The sequence below is a fragment of the Euleptes europaea genome, chromosome 20 (assembly GCF_029931775.1).
Source record: "Euleptes europaea isolate rEulEur1 chromosome 20, rEulEur1.hap1, whole genome shotgun sequence".
NCBI classification, from domain to species: Eukaryota; Metazoa; Chordata; class Lepidosauria; order Squamata; family Sphaerodactylidae; genus Euleptes; species Euleptes europaea.
This window is the reverse complement of record NC_079331.1, coordinates 21,403,203-21,418,783: the sequence shown is the minus strand read 5'-3', so window position 1 is coordinate 21,418,783 and position 15,581 is coordinate 21,403,203. Positions and strand designations below refer to the sequence as shown.

The 15,581-nt window shown below is 45.9% G+C and overlaps 1 protein-coding gene across 1 annotated transcript; it reads left to right on the top strand.

Annotated features, from left to right (window-relative positions):
• The first annotated feature begins 668 nt into the window (after nucleotides 1-668).
• On the top strand, nucleotides 669-13,919 carry INTS14 (integrator complex subunit 14). Its single transcript, XM_056865829.1, has 11 exons — nucleotides 669-912; nucleotides 1,439-1,546; nucleotides 2,480-2,632; nucleotides 5,234-5,352; nucleotides 6,445-6,587; nucleotides 9,022-9,111; nucleotides 9,743-9,887; nucleotides 10,039-10,172; nucleotides 11,877-11,995; nucleotides 13,007-13,072; nucleotides 13,662-13,919. The coding sequence occupies exons 1-11, from the start codon at nucleotides 691-693 to the stop codon at nucleotides 13,911-13,913; spliced, it is 1,551 nt and encodes a 516-aa protein (XP_056721807.1). The 5' UTR covers nucleotides 669-690; the 3' UTR covers nucleotides 13,914-13,919.
• The last annotated feature ends 1,662 nt before the right edge of the window (nucleotides 13,920-15,581 follow it).

The window sequence follows — 15,581 nt, the reverse complement described above, 5'->3', positions numbered from 1 at the left end:
ACAAGCTTACTTGAGATTGTGGTCTGTATGGCTGTGTATAGCTTATTGTGAATAGGATCCAATTATGTAATTTCTGTACTGCTTAATGTATCATATTAATACTTATGCTATGCTTCAGTTCTTTCTGACAGCTCCGGACTTCTAAAATCCTAATGCACTGGTTACTGAATGTTCCCATTTTGTGAATTGTACTGACTCACTGTGTGTAATCCACCTTGAGTCCCCCCCTTCCCAGATGTTAAGTATGGAAATGTATAGTTATAGTGTAGAGCCAGCGTGGTGTGGTGGTTAAGAGTGGTGGTTTGGAGCTGTGGACTCTGATCTGGAGAACCGGGTTTGATTCCCCACTCCTCGTGAGTGGTGGAGTCTAATCTGGTGAACTGGATTTGTTTCCCCACTCCTCCACATGAAGCCAGCTGGGTGACCTTGGAGTAGTCAGAGCTCTCTCAGCCCCACCTACCTCACAGGGTGTCTGTTGTGGGGAGGGGAAGGGAAGGTGATTATAAGCCGGTTTGATTCTCTCTTAAGTGGTAGAGAAAGTCAGCATATAAAAAAAATTATTCTTCCTCTAAGGTAATCTTTTTTTGCCGTCATTGTAAAACACATCACTATTGGAGATTAATTCCCTTTTCCCCTTTTGCAGCAGTTCTCCTTTCCACATTTGACGCACACAACAAAGAAAGCCCCACCATGCCAACTGTGGTGGTGATGGATGTGTCCCTCTCCATGACCCGACCGGTCTCTGTCGAGGGTTCTGAGGAGTATCAGCGAAAGCATCTTGCTGCCCATGGCCTGACCATGCTGTTTGAACACATGGCTACCAACTACAAGCTGGAATTCACTGCCTTAATTGTGTTTTCATCCCTCTGGGAGCTGATGGTACCCTTCACAAGAGATTACAACACACTCCAGGTGATAAGAAAGGGGTTTCTTTTATTCAAGCCCTTGGCAGTTAGAAGCAATGATTGCATTGAAAGGAGCAAGCCCTGACTCTGGGTTTTAAAAGCTAATACCCCAATGAAGGAGGGAAGGAAACAAAAGGAAAGGTGGGGCCGGAGAAGGGACGCACAGATTGGAAAGGCACAGAATTGCTTGTGTGAAATAGGTGTGCTCTCCCCCCCCCCTTTTTTTACTTATGCTTGATTAGTGGCATTAGTGGGGTCAGGAAGCAATTTTCCTCCAAGCCAGATTGGCCAGGGATCCTGGAGGGTTTTTTCCCCATCTTCTGGGCGTAGAGTAGGGGTCACTGGGGGTATGTGTGTGGGGGGGAGGTAGTTGTGAATTTCCTGTATTGTGCAGGGGATTGGACTAGATGTCCTTGGTGGCCCCTTCCAATTCTATGATTCTCTCAGATCAGTCCAATAGACTTGCGTCCAGAATCATACTTGTAGTGCTTGTCTGGAATCCACTCCAATGGTTCTGTAATTGGTGTTCACAGGAGGCGCTGAGCAATATGGATGATTACGACAAGACCTGTTTAGAGGCAGCCCTGGGTGGGGTTTGCAACATTGTGCAGCAGGAATGGGGGGCGGCTGTTCCCTGCCAGGTGAGGTTTCAGGACGGATTCCACCACCCTTCCACTTGTACCCTTTCTCCCCAACGGAATACATTGTTCTCTTCTCTTCCATTTCATCTTCACAACAACCCTGTGAGGTAGGTTAGGCTGAGAGTGCATGACTGGCCCATGGTCACCTGGCAAGCTTCCATGGCAGAGTGGGGATTCAAACCTGGGTCTCCCAGATCCTAGTTCAACACTCTAACCACTACACCATGCTGGCTTTCAGATGGGTGGCTCTGAAAATTTTCTGGAGTTCTGTTGCTGATTATGCTATTTCAAAGCATAGAGCGCTGATCTTAACAGAGAACAGCTTCACCTCTTTAATAGAATGAATACATCTCCAGGGCCTAGTTTCGATCTTGGAGCTTCTGCTCGCTGCCTCCTTTTTGTATTCTGCCACAAGACAAAACCCCACAAAGCCTTTGTGTTTAATTTCCAAAGGCCTTTAAGGAAGGATTTCATTTGTGCAAAGAGTTGCCTGCTCTAAGTATTTTAAGTATGTTGAATTTTAAATCCATTGAGTGCAGATAGGGTGAGCAGGGCAGACATTTTTAAACAAATAAATCAGTGTGTTTGTAGAATATAATTCCCACATTGCACAGATGAGCAGAAAAGACGCATTAAGGAGTAGATTTGGGTTTAAAACTGCCCCCGGGACCTGTGGAATAAGTCCTGTATTCTTACATCAACCAGTCATGGCAACAAAATTTGAGAAGTACATTGTTATCCTTCCCATTTTCCAGATAGGAAAAACTGAGGTTGATGAAATATGATTGGTGTTAACTGGGTGGCACGGGGCGCCGCTGCCTGAACAGAGAATTTCACCCAGGGCTTCTAAAAATAACCCTGCCAGGTTTTGCAGGGTGGGATACTATCTGGCAGGCACTTTCTCTGGTTCTCTCTGTGTTTGGCTTTTGCTAGGTGGTGCTCGTCACCGACGGCAGCTTAGGCATTGGCAAGGGCTCTCTCCGCCACTCTTTAGCGACTCTAAGCCAGCGGAAGGAGAACCGATTCCCGCTACCTTTCCCTTTCCCGTCCAAGTTGTACATCATGTGCATGGCCAATCTGGAGGAGGTGAGTCTCCCTTTGGCCCATACAAGGGTTGCAGCTTCACCAGGAGAAAGGGGGGCCGCCGGCCGGTTGGGCTTCAGGCCAGTACTTGTGTTGTTTACATTAAAAATATCTGGGTTTGCTGTTGCGCCAGTGTAGCGAGCATCTCTGGTCATGTTTACACTGCTAGGAAGAAGAAGAGTTGGTTTTTATATGCTGGCTTTATCTACTACTTAAGGGAGACTCAAACCGGCTTGCAATCAACTTCCCTTCCCCTCCCCACAACAGACAACTTGTGAGGTAGGTGGGGCTGAGAGAGCTCTAACAGAGCTGTAACTTGCCCAAGGTCACCCAGCTGGCTTCATATGTAGGAGTGGGGAAATAAATCCAGTTCACCAGATTAGCTGCTCATGTGGAGGAGTGGGGAATCAAAATCGGTTCTCCAGATCAGAGTCCACCGCTGGAAACCACCGCTCGTAACCACTACACCACACTGGCTAGGACTGTGCCTAGCAGCTGCTGTTCTCCATGGCCCCTTCTTAGCCTTGTACGAGCATCGGTGTCGGTGCCATCAGACTGGTAATGGGAAAGACAGGAGTTTCTTAGTGGTGGCCCCTTGCTTATGAAGCTCCCTTCCTCTTGAGCTTCACCTGCTGGAACCCGCTGGCTGGCACCCGTGTTGCTTTCATTTAGGCGCCATGACAAAACGTTTTTGTTCCCCATGGCTTTTAATTAAGGGGTTGATTTTTTAAAATACCACTGTTCTAGTCTAGAAACCTCTATTTAAAGCTGTCAGCGGGCTTTTTTTGTTTTGTTTTTTGGTCTGTGTTTTTATGCTGGACTGGGTTTTTAAATGCCAGGTTTTAATTAATAACTTTTAATGTTTTGTTTTTATTTTGTAAGTCACTTTGGGCAGATTCCTGACGAGGCAGTGTAAACATTTTCTTAAAAAAATATATACTGTCCTGCGTTGCTGCATCAGAGGCACTGCCCTTAATACTATACTGTACTCTATTTGCCTGAAAGAAGGACTACGTTCTCCCACTCACAACATATGCATTTATTTAATCATCTACTTACTTCATTTCTACCCTGCCTTTTCTCCCCAATGGGAACTTTCTGCCTTTTCTTCTCACAACAGCCCTGTGAGGTGGGTTAGGCTGAGAGGGACTGGGCTGAGGTCACCCAGCAAGGTTCCACCTGGGTCTTATGGATCCTGGTCTGATGCTTTAACCACTATACCACATGTGATATCAAGAAAATGGAGGGGGGGGTGGGCTCTTAACATTGGCATACAAGTTAACTGTTCTGTACCAGTGTGGTGTAGTGGTTAGGAGCGGCGGACTCTAATCTGGAGAACCGGGTTCAATTCTCCACTTCACATGAGCAGTGGAGGCTTATCTGATGAACCGGGTTTGATCCCCAATCCTCCACATGAGCAGCAGACTCTAATCTGGTGAACCGGGTTCGATTCCCCCACTCCTCCACATGAGCAGCGGACTCTAATCTGGTGAACTGGGTTCGATTCCCCCACTCCAAATGAGCAGTGGACTCTAATCTGGTGAACCGGATTGGTTTCTCCACTCTTCCACATGAAGCCAGCTGGGTGACCTTGGGCTAGTCACAGTTCTCTCTGATCTCTCTCTCAGCCCTACCTACCTCACGAGGTGTCTGTTGTGGGGAGAGGAAGGGAAGGAGATTGTAAGCCGGTTTGATTCTCCTTAAAAGGTAAAGTCAGCGTATTAAAACCAACTCTTCTCCTTTTTCTACAGTAATAAAAAATCCATTTACCGGTATGTCTCACTCTCTTTTGTGGGGGAATTATTTTACTCAGAATTGTCTTAGTTTCAGGTGCATATGGTAGTTATGCAGCAAATCTCACAGTGTTACACGAATTTGACCCACTTTTGCCATGTAGAACAGTTCACAGGGTTGCGGTATAAAAATTTTTATTGACCTGTCTGAACAAGCTGGGCACTCCTATGTAACCTGCACAGGCAGTAAATACGAGTGGACATGTAACTTTGATTGAACGGGTGCATCTAAGACACTGTGTACTCTGTTTACTTCTTTAAGAAGTTAATTAAAGGTGCCGCACTGAGATAAGTCTGATTGCGGAATTGGGGTGAGACAAAAATAGTTGCACAACTGAACCTACTTCCAAGGTTCCGATCTTGAAAGAATTCGGAATGTTTGGCAAAACATCAAAGGACACGAGGTTCAACATCAGTGGATCATGGGTGAGTCCCCGAAGCACTATGCTTCAGGGATGCAGTAAGGCATCATGCGCTGCTAACCATGTGCAAAAAGTCCAGCTTAGTACCTTGAGCTTCTGAGAAAAAAAATTGTTGCTGCCAACAATTTTTGAAGGGCTAGAAACTGGAGGACTTAAAAAAAAGGGTAAGATTTTCCAAAAACTGGATTTGATGCTTACATGTGATCTGGTGGATGAGGTGGAAATGCAGAACTCTGGTTTCATCCAAGACAGCATTCTAGAATGCCATAGAGTCAGTGAATAATTTGGAAAAAACCTGTATTAAACATCCCTCGCGGTAAAACGTAGTTTACCATTTAGATGTTTTGACCTGTTCTTGTCCTATGCGTGAAGCTTTCTGTTGCTTACAGCTACAGAGCTCAGATTCTTTAGACTGTCTTGAACGTCTGATAGACTTAAACAACGGGGAAGGGCAGATCTTCACTATCGATGGACCCCTGTGCTTGAAGAATGTGCAGTCCATGTTTGGGTGAGTGTGCCTGCAGTTGGCCGAACCATGTGGAAGTGTCCTCGAGCATCCTTTAAACACCGCGCAGTCTGCATGGCCTGTTCCATGCTTTTCCTGTTGAACACTCAATATTTTTTATTGGGTGAATTACTCAGTAATTCTTCAGACAGAGCTGTTGTTCGACCCCCCCCACCCGGTCATGATTATGTCCCTTGAACAGTTAGCTTCATTCGCACTCTTTCCCTGTTAGAGTGGTTACTGATGCGTAACCTTAATTAGTAGCTAGTGCTGTAATTGTAAAGCACTTTTAAGTTCTACTGGTTACCAGTGACTGAAACACATTTAACTCTTAGGAGTTAGAAGCCCTGATCTTGGACTGGCTGCAGCCACTGTTCTTCCTAAGTGAAGACTTGTTTCCTTCTCTGCATCCTGAATCTACTGTCCATCAGCTTCACTCGATGCCTTCAAGTTCTAGTATTGTGTGAGGACAGATAACAATAAAAGTACCTGGACTACCGCATAAATTGATTTATTTGTAACTCTGCCCCTCTCTTTGTGCCCAGATGTAGTTTAAATGGCTTTAGAAAGGAATTAGCCAGATTCGTGGAGGATTGATCAATCAATGTCGGTTAACTATAATGGTTGTATGGAGCTTCCATGTTCAAGAGCAGTGTCCCTCTGAATACCCGTTGATGGGGAGCAGCATAGAGGAATGCTTTGGCCTCTGTGCTTAAACCTTCAAGGAGCACCTGAATGGCCACAGCAGGTTGCTGGACTAGATGGACTGCTGGTCAGAGCCTGAAGGGAATTCTGGGAGTTGTAGTTTTTTGAGTGTGATTCTAGAAACTTTTTGCTGCCTAGAAACACCTGATTTCCTCAGTGGAATTCACGATAGTTATACTAGTTCAAGAACTCTTAGCTACTCTGCTTGATGAAGAATCGTGTCTAGCTTGTGTGCTTCTATACCAAAATAAAGTAGTCCAGAGAAAGAGAGTGGGTTGGAGGGTGGGCGGCAGTGGAAGATTTAAATTCCAAAACCTCTTAATCTTGTATCATTCGCTGAGAATTTGGATATAACCCCTACCATCCTGACGATAAACTCTCTTGTTCTAGAAAGCTGATTGATGTCGCTTACACACCATTCTATGCAGTTCTGAAATGCGGTCATTTGTCTTCGGACGTGCAAGCATTTCCGAGGCCGGAGCCTTTTGTGATTGACGAAGAGATAGATCCGATCCCGAAAACCATTAACACAGGTATTAATTCTGGAATCTGCGGTTATGTTTCCATCTGCTTCCTCCACAGTTTCTCCCTTCTGTCATGAAGGTGGTGGAATGTCTTTGATACTCTTGGGGCCTATAGATAAAATACGGAGATTCGGGGAGGGTACATATATCGATAAGTAAAAATTGCCACCAGGCAAGGAAAGGTTTACAAACTGGGAAAAGGGCTCTTCCTGTCCCACCCTCTCCCACTTCTCTGCATTAAATGACTGAGAGAGGTCTGTGTTGGCTGTGTGTGGGTGTGTTAAGTGCCGTCAAGTCGCTTCCAACTCATGGCGACCCTATGAATCAATGTCCTCCGAAACGTCCTATCCTTAACAGCCTTGCTCAGGTCTTGCAAAATATGGGCCGTGGCTTCCTTTATAGAGTCAATCCATCTCTTGCTGGGTCTTCTTCTTTCCCTGCTGCCTTCCACTTTTCCTAGCATGTTTGTCTTTTCCAGTGACTCTTGTCTTCTCATAATGTGACCAAAGAATGACAGCCTCAGTTTAGTCATTTTAGCTTCTAGGGTCAGTTCAGGCTTGATTTGATCTAGAACCTCCTGATTGGTTTTTTTTTTTTTTTTTTTTTTTTGGCAATCCACAGTATCTGTAACACTCTCCTCCAACACCACATTTCAACTTTCTTCCTATCAGCTTTCTTCACTGTCCAGCTTTCACACCCATAATAGGGAATACGATGGCATGAATTAACCTGATCTTGGTTGCCAGTGAGAAAAGTGTGGACTTGTAACTTATTTGCACAGATGGGACTGTGCACTCAGCGTAAGGTATGGCGGGGGGAAGGGCTGCAGTGCCGTGCCAAGAGTACAGGAATTCCATCTGCACTTGGAGCGCCTGCTTTCATTTTGGTGCATGAGGGGCACTTCTGCTTGGCATGCAGAAGATCCCAGGTTCAACCCCTGGCATCTCCAGCTGAAAATCTGAGGTAGGAGGGAGATGATAGGAAAGGCCAGACAATCAGACAGAGAATTCTGATCTTGATAGACTAACTGTTCAAGGGACATAATCATGACCGGGTGGGGGGGGGGGGTCGAACAACAGCTCTGTCTGAAGAATTACTGAGTAATTCACCCAATAAAAAATATTGAGTGTTCAACAGGAAAAGCATGGAACAGGCCATGCAGACTGCGCGGTGTTTAAAGGATGCTCGAGGACACTTCCACATGGTTCGGCCAACTGCAGGCACACTCACCCAAACATGGACTGCACATTCTTCAAGCACAGGGGTCCATCGATAGTGAAGATCTGCCCTTCCCCGTTGTTTAAGTCTATCAGACGTTCAAGACAGTCTAAAGAATCTGAGCTCTGCAGCTGTAAGCAACAGAAAGCTTCACGCATAGGACAAGAACAGCTTCATTTAGGAAGGGTCTCTGGCTCAATGGTAGAGCATCTGCTTTGCATGCACAAGGTCCCAGGTTCAATCCCGGGCACCTCCAGTTAAAAAAGAATCTGCGGGAAGTGAAGTGAATGACCTCCACTTGGGACCCTGGAGAGTTGCTTGCAGTCAGAGTAGACAGCACTGACCCTGCCTCAGAAGGAAGTCTGAAGGATTCAATAAGGCAGTGTCTTTTAGGGGAGGTTCATGGCTCAATGGCAAAGCATCTGCTTGGCATGCAGAAGGTCCCGGGTTCAGTCCCTGTCATCTCCAACTGAAAGGACGAGGTAGGATGGAGATGATAGGAAAGACCTGATAACCTGGAGAGTCACAACCAGTCAGGTAAGAGAATGCTGATCTTGATAGACCAAGGCTCTGACTCCATATGAGGCAGCATCTTAGGAGAGGTCCATGACTCAGTGGTAGAGCATCTGCTTGGCATGCAGAAGGTCCCTGGTCCCCGGCATCTCCAGCTAAAAGGACCAGATAGTAGGTGGTGTAAAAGACTTTTGCCTGAGACCCTGAAGAGCCACTACCAGTATGAGTAGACAGTATCGACCTTCATGGACCAAGGAGTCTGATTCAGTACAAGGCAGTGAAATGTGTGTTTTGCAGAGCTGCCTGGGAAGGAGGAGGAGTTGGTTTTTTATATGCTGATTTTCTTTACCTTTTAAGGAGAATCAAACCGGCTTACAATCTCCTTCCCTTCCTGACTAGCCCAAGGTCACCCAGAAGGCTGCATGCGGAGGAGCGGGGAATCAAACCTGGTTCTCCAGATTAGAGTCTGCCTCTCGTGGAGGAGTGGGGAATCGAACCTGGCTCTCCAGATTAGAGTCTGCCGCTCCTAACCACTACACCACACTGGCTATCCTAGCAAAAGTACAATTCAGAGGTTGGGTTTCCTGCAGACTACTTTGGGGTGGGTCAGGGGCATTTGTCAAACAGTGTTCTGCTATTTAAACGTAACATAAAGTATATTCTTACCTGTTTCTGAAATCTGATATATATTTTTTAATGACTCTTTTTCTAGACTTGGAAATAGTTGGATTTATAGACATAGCGGATATTTCCAGTCCCCCTGTCTTATCTAGGCATTTGGTATTGCCCATCGCCCTCAAAGGTGAGTGCCTCTGCTCCGCCCTCGCCAACGGTACCAGCTTTTCTTTTCCTTTTCCTAACAACAGATAGAATTAACTTTGCAAGATATTGGAAAGGAAACAGATTCCCGGATATCAACAATTGGATAGATAAGGTTAAACAAACCTATGAATTAATCTGAGTTATTATAAAAATGATAAAGATATGGAAGATGCTGTCTAGATCCCAAAAATCTCCAGAATGGAAAAAAAAAAACTTTTAAAAAATCTAGAAAGTGGAGAGGAAGATGGGTAATGTTTTTGCTGGCTTTAATATGCGTAGTTGAATTTGTTATTGTTGTTATTGTTATTGTTGTTACTTTTATCTGTAACGGTATGTAATTTTGATTGATATTTTTGTATCAGTCTTTATTAAAAACAGTCATAGACCAGCACAGCTCTTCACAATTTACCATTAAAATATTTTTGTATCTTTTTCTTTCCCCCAATTTTGTGTATGTATGTAATTTTTATGTATGTAATAAAGTTTTTAAATTATTTGAAAAAAAAGGAGAGAAAGGTAAATATATATATATATATATATATTAAAAAGGTACCACCTTTTCATTGGTCTACTGGTGTGTTCTGACTCTCTTTTATTGTCCTTCTTCCCAGAAGGGGATGAAATGGGGCCAGGGATTGCAGACGATGCGGAAGATGAGAATTCAGCCAATCAGATCGCGGGCAAGATCCCCAACTTCTGCGTGCTGCTACACGGGAGCCTGAAAGTGGAGGGCATGGTGGCGATTGTCCAGTTAGGGTACGAGTGTGCCCCCGGGAGTGGGGGTGTCGGGACACGGAGATGGGACGGCTTTGTTGTAAGCATGTAAGAAAAGCCCTGCTGGATCAGACCCAGGCCCATCAAGTCCAGCAGTCTGTTCTCCTTGTGGACAGTTTGCTCTTTCTTTCAGGCCGGAATGGTACGGGATGCTGTATTCGCAGGCCGACAGCAAGAAGAAGTCAAACCTGATGATGTCCCTCTTTGAGCCAGGTCCAGAACCTCTCCCTTGGCTGGGCAAGATGGCCCAGCTTGGCCCCATCTCAGGTAGTAGCCATGCTTGTCGGTCCTCTCTAGATTTGGGAGGGGAAGGAGGGCTAGCATGGTGTAGTGGTTAGGAGCAGTGGACTCTAATCTGGAGAGCCGGGTTCGATTCCCCACTCCTCCACATGAAGCCTGCTGGGTGACCCTGGGCCAGTCACAGTTCTCTTCAAACTCTCTCAGCCTCACCTACCTCACAAGGAGTCTGTTGTGGGGAGAGGAAGGGAAGGTGATTGTAAGCCAATTTGAGACTCCTTTTGGTAGAGAAAATCGGGGTATAAAAACCAACTCTTTTGCATGGCTCAGTGGTGGAGCATCTGCTTGGCATGTGCTACCAAGCATAAATGGCCCATGTGATCTTAAGCAGAGCCAATGTGGTATAGTGGTTAGAGTTGGAGTAGGATCTGAGAGATCTAGATTCAAATCCCCACTGTGTCATGGAAGCTCACTGGGTGACCTTGGGCCAGTCAAACACTCTCAGTCTAATCTACCTCAGAAGGTTGTTGGGAGAATAAAATGGAAGAGAATAAAATGGGGGGAAAGGTGAGGTATAAATGAAACAAGTAATTCTTAAGAACATAAGAAAAGCCCTGCTGGATCAGACCAAGACCCATCAAGTTCAGCGGTCTGTTCACACAGTGGCCAACCAGGTGCCTCTAGGAAGCCCACAAGCAGGATGACTGCAGCAGCATTATCCTGCCTGTGTTCCAATGCACCTCATAGAATAGGCCTGCTTCTCTGATCCTGGAGAGGATAGGTATGCATCATGACTAGAATTCCTTTTTACTAGTAGCCATGGATAGCCCTCTCCTCTATAAACATCCCCACTCCCCTCTTAAAGCTTTCCAAGTTGGCAGACTTCCTCAGGAGGTGGTAAGCGCTCCTTCCCTGGAGGTTTTTAAGCAGAGGCTAGATGGCCATCTGTCAGCAATGCTGATTCTATGACCTTAGGCAGGTCATGAGAGGGAGGTCATCTTGGCCACCTTCTGGGCATGGAATAGGGGTCATTGGGTGTATGTGGGGGAGGTAGTTGTGAATTTCCTGCATTGTGCAGGGGGATGGACTAGATAACCCTGGTGGTCCCTTCCAATTCTATGACATCCTGGGGCAGGGAGTTCCACAGTTTTACCATGCATTGTGTGAAGAAATACTTCCTTTTGTCTGTTTGGAATCTCTCACCCTCCAGCTTCAGCACATGTCCCCGTTTTCTAGTATTATAAGGGAGGGTGAAAAGCTGTATCTTACCCTAAGCCTTAGAAGTCGTTCTTCCAGAGGCTTAGGAAGTTGTGTAAGATCAAATTGTAGACTGTTAAACACTCCTATATGACTAATAGAATTTTCCTGATTTGAAATATCTGTAGTTCTGGGGGAGGGAATCTCTTTCTGTCTTACAGTTTTCCTGTGTTTATATATAGATATATAGATATTTTACACACACACACAGTCTGCTTTGAAGGCCTCCCCATTGCAGGAAAATAGCTGGATAAAAATATTTTAAGTAAATTTTCAAATGAATAAATTAATCCCTTGCTCTGTCCCCACCAACTCCCTGCCAATATACTCAGTGTGAACTCCAGAAATCAGATCAAGTATAATTTGGACTTTCCTGGTGTGCATTTGTTTACTTAAAAAAAACCCAAACACACACACAAACTTTGCACCGCTGTTCCCCGGCAAGATCTGGCTCTCGAAAGGTTTGTTTATTTTCAGATGCCAAAGAGAACCCGTATGGGGAGGACGACAATAAGAGTCCCTTCCCTTTGCAACCCAAGAACAAGCGCAGCTACGCACAGAACGTCACAGTGTGGATTAAACCCAATGGCCTGCAGGTGAGTCCTAAAGCTGTGGGGGAGCCAGCGTGGTGTAGTGGTAAAGAGCGGTGGTTTGGAGCGGTGGACTCTGATCTGGAGAACCGGGTTTGATTCTCTGCTTCTCCACATGAGAGGCAAATGCTAATCTGGTGAACTGAATTTGTTTCCCCGCTCCTACACATGAAGCCAGCTGGGTGACCTTGGGCCAGTCACACTCTCTCAGCCCCACCTACCTCACAGGGTGTCTGCTGTGGGGAGGAGAAGGAAAGGTGATTGTAAGCCGGTTTGATTTTGCTTAAAAGGTAGAGAAAGTCGGCATATAAAAACCAACTGTTCTTCTTTTTCTTCTTCTGTCTAGATGGAAACTCTTTTGATTTAATTTCAACCCAGTTTCGGTCCGACCTTCTGGGGCAACAGAAAACAACTCGGCCCCATCCTCTATATGACAGCCCTTCAAGTGCTTGAAGATGGTTATCATATCCCCTCTCAGTCTTATCCCCTCCAGGCTAAACCTACCCAGCTCCTTCAACCTTTCCTCATAGGACTTGGTCTCCAGACCCCTCACCATCTTTGTTGCCCTTCTCTGGACACGTTCCAGCTTGTCTACATCCTTCTTAAATTGCAGTGCCCAATTTAAGAAGGATGTAGATTCCTCTTTTTAAGGGGACAGGTGGTCAGCAGAGTTGAAATCTTGGTTCATCCTGGGGATTTCCTGGATGTCCTTGAGCAAAGTGTATAATCTCAGGCCTCCTGTTAAAAAAGGGAGCAATCTAGTTTTAGAGATTCTGGGAGTGTGGCAGATCTCTCCAGGCGTGGGTGGATCCCAGAATATGTTTGTCTTCTGGTGTGTGCGTGTGTTAGTTCGATTCTGGATGCTGGGGGGGAGGGTGCTCAGGTTAAAAAGAAACCCTAATGTTGTGCAGTGTAGGCGTTCGGAAGATCACCGTTTCTTGAACCTTTTGCATCCCATAATTGGGAGTGGAGTTTTAAGAGCCAACGAGCCACGAAGATTTTTTTCTCCCTTTACAGACAGATGTGCAGAAGATCCTCAGGAACGCACGAAAGCTCCCTGAGAAGACCCAGACCTTCTACAAGGTGAGGCGGCTCTTGTATCCCTCCCAGCCTTCTGGCGACAAGAATTGACGCCTTCTTCCCCATGCGAGATGCCGCTGCTGTCAGAGGGCTTCTTTTTGTGGTTGCGTGTTTAAAAGAGAACTTCGTCATGCAACTGGGGTTGAGGTGGCAGGCTGAGTTTATGCAGAGGGCCTTGGCAGTACCCTACTGTAACCGACCAGGACTGGGGGAAGAGATAGTTTCCCTGTGGCTGCCATTTTGCCCTCCTCGACCAGCTCCTCCTTGGGAATTCTGCCACAGGATGGTGGGTGCAGCCACAAAATGGTTGCCGCAGCTAACTTTTAAGTCACACAATGAAGACCCTTGTGCTGTGGTGGCAGCTGCTGCCAAATAATTTTTTTAAAAAACCCGCACAGCCAATAAGAAGGCTTGCTGGGCAAAAGCCCTGCCTACTTTTTACAAAATCTCGGGGGGGGGGGGAAGAAATGTGCTTCTGGGCACCACCTTTGGGACCCCTGATCTATTCTTTCCCTCCTAGCATGCCCTCTTTTGCGGAGGCTACGGTATAACACTCAGTATCATTTGTCGGTGCCTTCTCTCGTCTCCCCAGGAACTGAACCGCTTACGAAAGGCTGCCTTGGCATTTGGGTTTTTGGACCTTCTCAAAGGCGTGGCAGATATCCTTGAGCGAGAGTGCACCCTTCTGCCGGACACAGCCCATCCCGACGCCGCTTTCCAGCTGACCCACGCCGCCCAGCAGCTCAAGACGGCCAGCACTGGTACCTCCAACTATGCCACTTTCGACCACAACATCACCCCGCTGCAGACGGACTTCTCCGGCAGCGGGACGGACCGGCTGTGAGGCCCAAAAGCTCCGTCCGGCCCCCTGACCGTGTCAGGGTCTCTCTTCCCCTTGCTCCTGTCCCTGAACACTGAGAGTGGACTTCCATTTTGTTATTAAATATATTCTGTTTGTATCCCCTGCTTTCTTTCACATCAGAGGCAAATGTGTGTGCTGCAACCAATCTTAAGAGGTCATTGGAAGAACATGTATTCCTTTGGAAGGACAAAAAACAAAAGGAAGACCCAACCTAAAACCAAATCTGGGTACCCAAAGGTTGGGAGGGAAAAGACTCAGTTATATATAGAAATATATTTATTTTAAGGCACTGTGAAAAACATCTTTAAAATTATATTAAAAGAAAGCACAACAGCAACTAATATAGGCTGATAAACTAAAGCCACAATCCAAACGCGTTTTGGTTGATACTGGTATGCACACTTGGTATGGAAGGTTTACACAGCCCAGAGAAGAACAAGCAGAAAGAATTCCAAGGCAGCAGGCTCTTTTATAAATTGTATAGAACATATTGGGCACAAATTGGAATATCCCTACATACATACCTGGGTTGTTGTTGTTATTTTGCTATAATACTGTTACACAGTTGTAATATGTATTGGTGTGCATTATAAGTGATGTTATTAGACCACTGATGAAAGCCAGGGGTCCGAAACACGTTTGGCTTGTGGTTTTAGTTTATCAACCTGTATTAGTTGCTATTTGTGCTTTCTTTTAATCTAATTTCTAATGTTTTTAATATAGATATCAGCGCCTTAAATATAGATATCAGCGCCATAAAATAAATACATTTCTATACATAATTTTTTTCTACCCAACCTTGGGTTAGGGTTAGGGTAGGGGCTGTGGCTCAGTGGTAGAGTATCTGCTTGGCGTGCAGAAGTTCCCAGGTTCAATCCCTGGCATCTCCAGTTAAAGGGACTAGGCAAGTAGGTGATGTGAAAGACCCCTGCCCTGAGAACCTGGAGAGGTGCTGCCGGTCTAAGTAGATAATATTGACTTTGATGGACCAAGAGTCTGATTCAGTATAAGGCAGCTTCATGTGTTTATGTGTTCTTTTGGAAGGAAGCCAAGTAAGACACCAAGGATGATACTGAGTGATTCTCTGTCACCTCTGCACAATTTGACATCCTAGGAATGTGAGCTCCACTCAAAAACCCCTTAATTCAGCTACACACATGCTGTCAGGTTACAGCTGCCTTATGGCGACCCCGTAGGGTTTTCATGCCAAGAGATCTTCGGAGGTGGTTTGCCATTTCCTGCCTCTGCATGAGAACTGTGACTGACCCAGTGACACCCAGCAGGCTTCACGTGGAGAGGGGACTCGAACCCAGTTCTCCAGGTTCGAGTCCGCTGCTCTTAACCATGGCTCTTTAAAAGAGGTACAAAGGCCAAAAGAGTGTTCTTAAAATCTTTATTAGAAATCCATTTGCTCACTTTCAGAAAAAACCACACCCCCGATTCAGATATGTGCTGGGCAGGGGGGTAGTGATAATGCTTTAGCCCCCACACACTTTCAGTAGCGGACATACCCACCTCTTCCATCCACGCCCTGCTAGCCATTAGCACTTAAAACCTGACTCCCCTCCCCCTTTATAGTACTAATACTGGGGTGGGGGTTAGGGGGTGTAGATGAACACACATCTGCACCTGTGTATTTCTCCCAAGAGT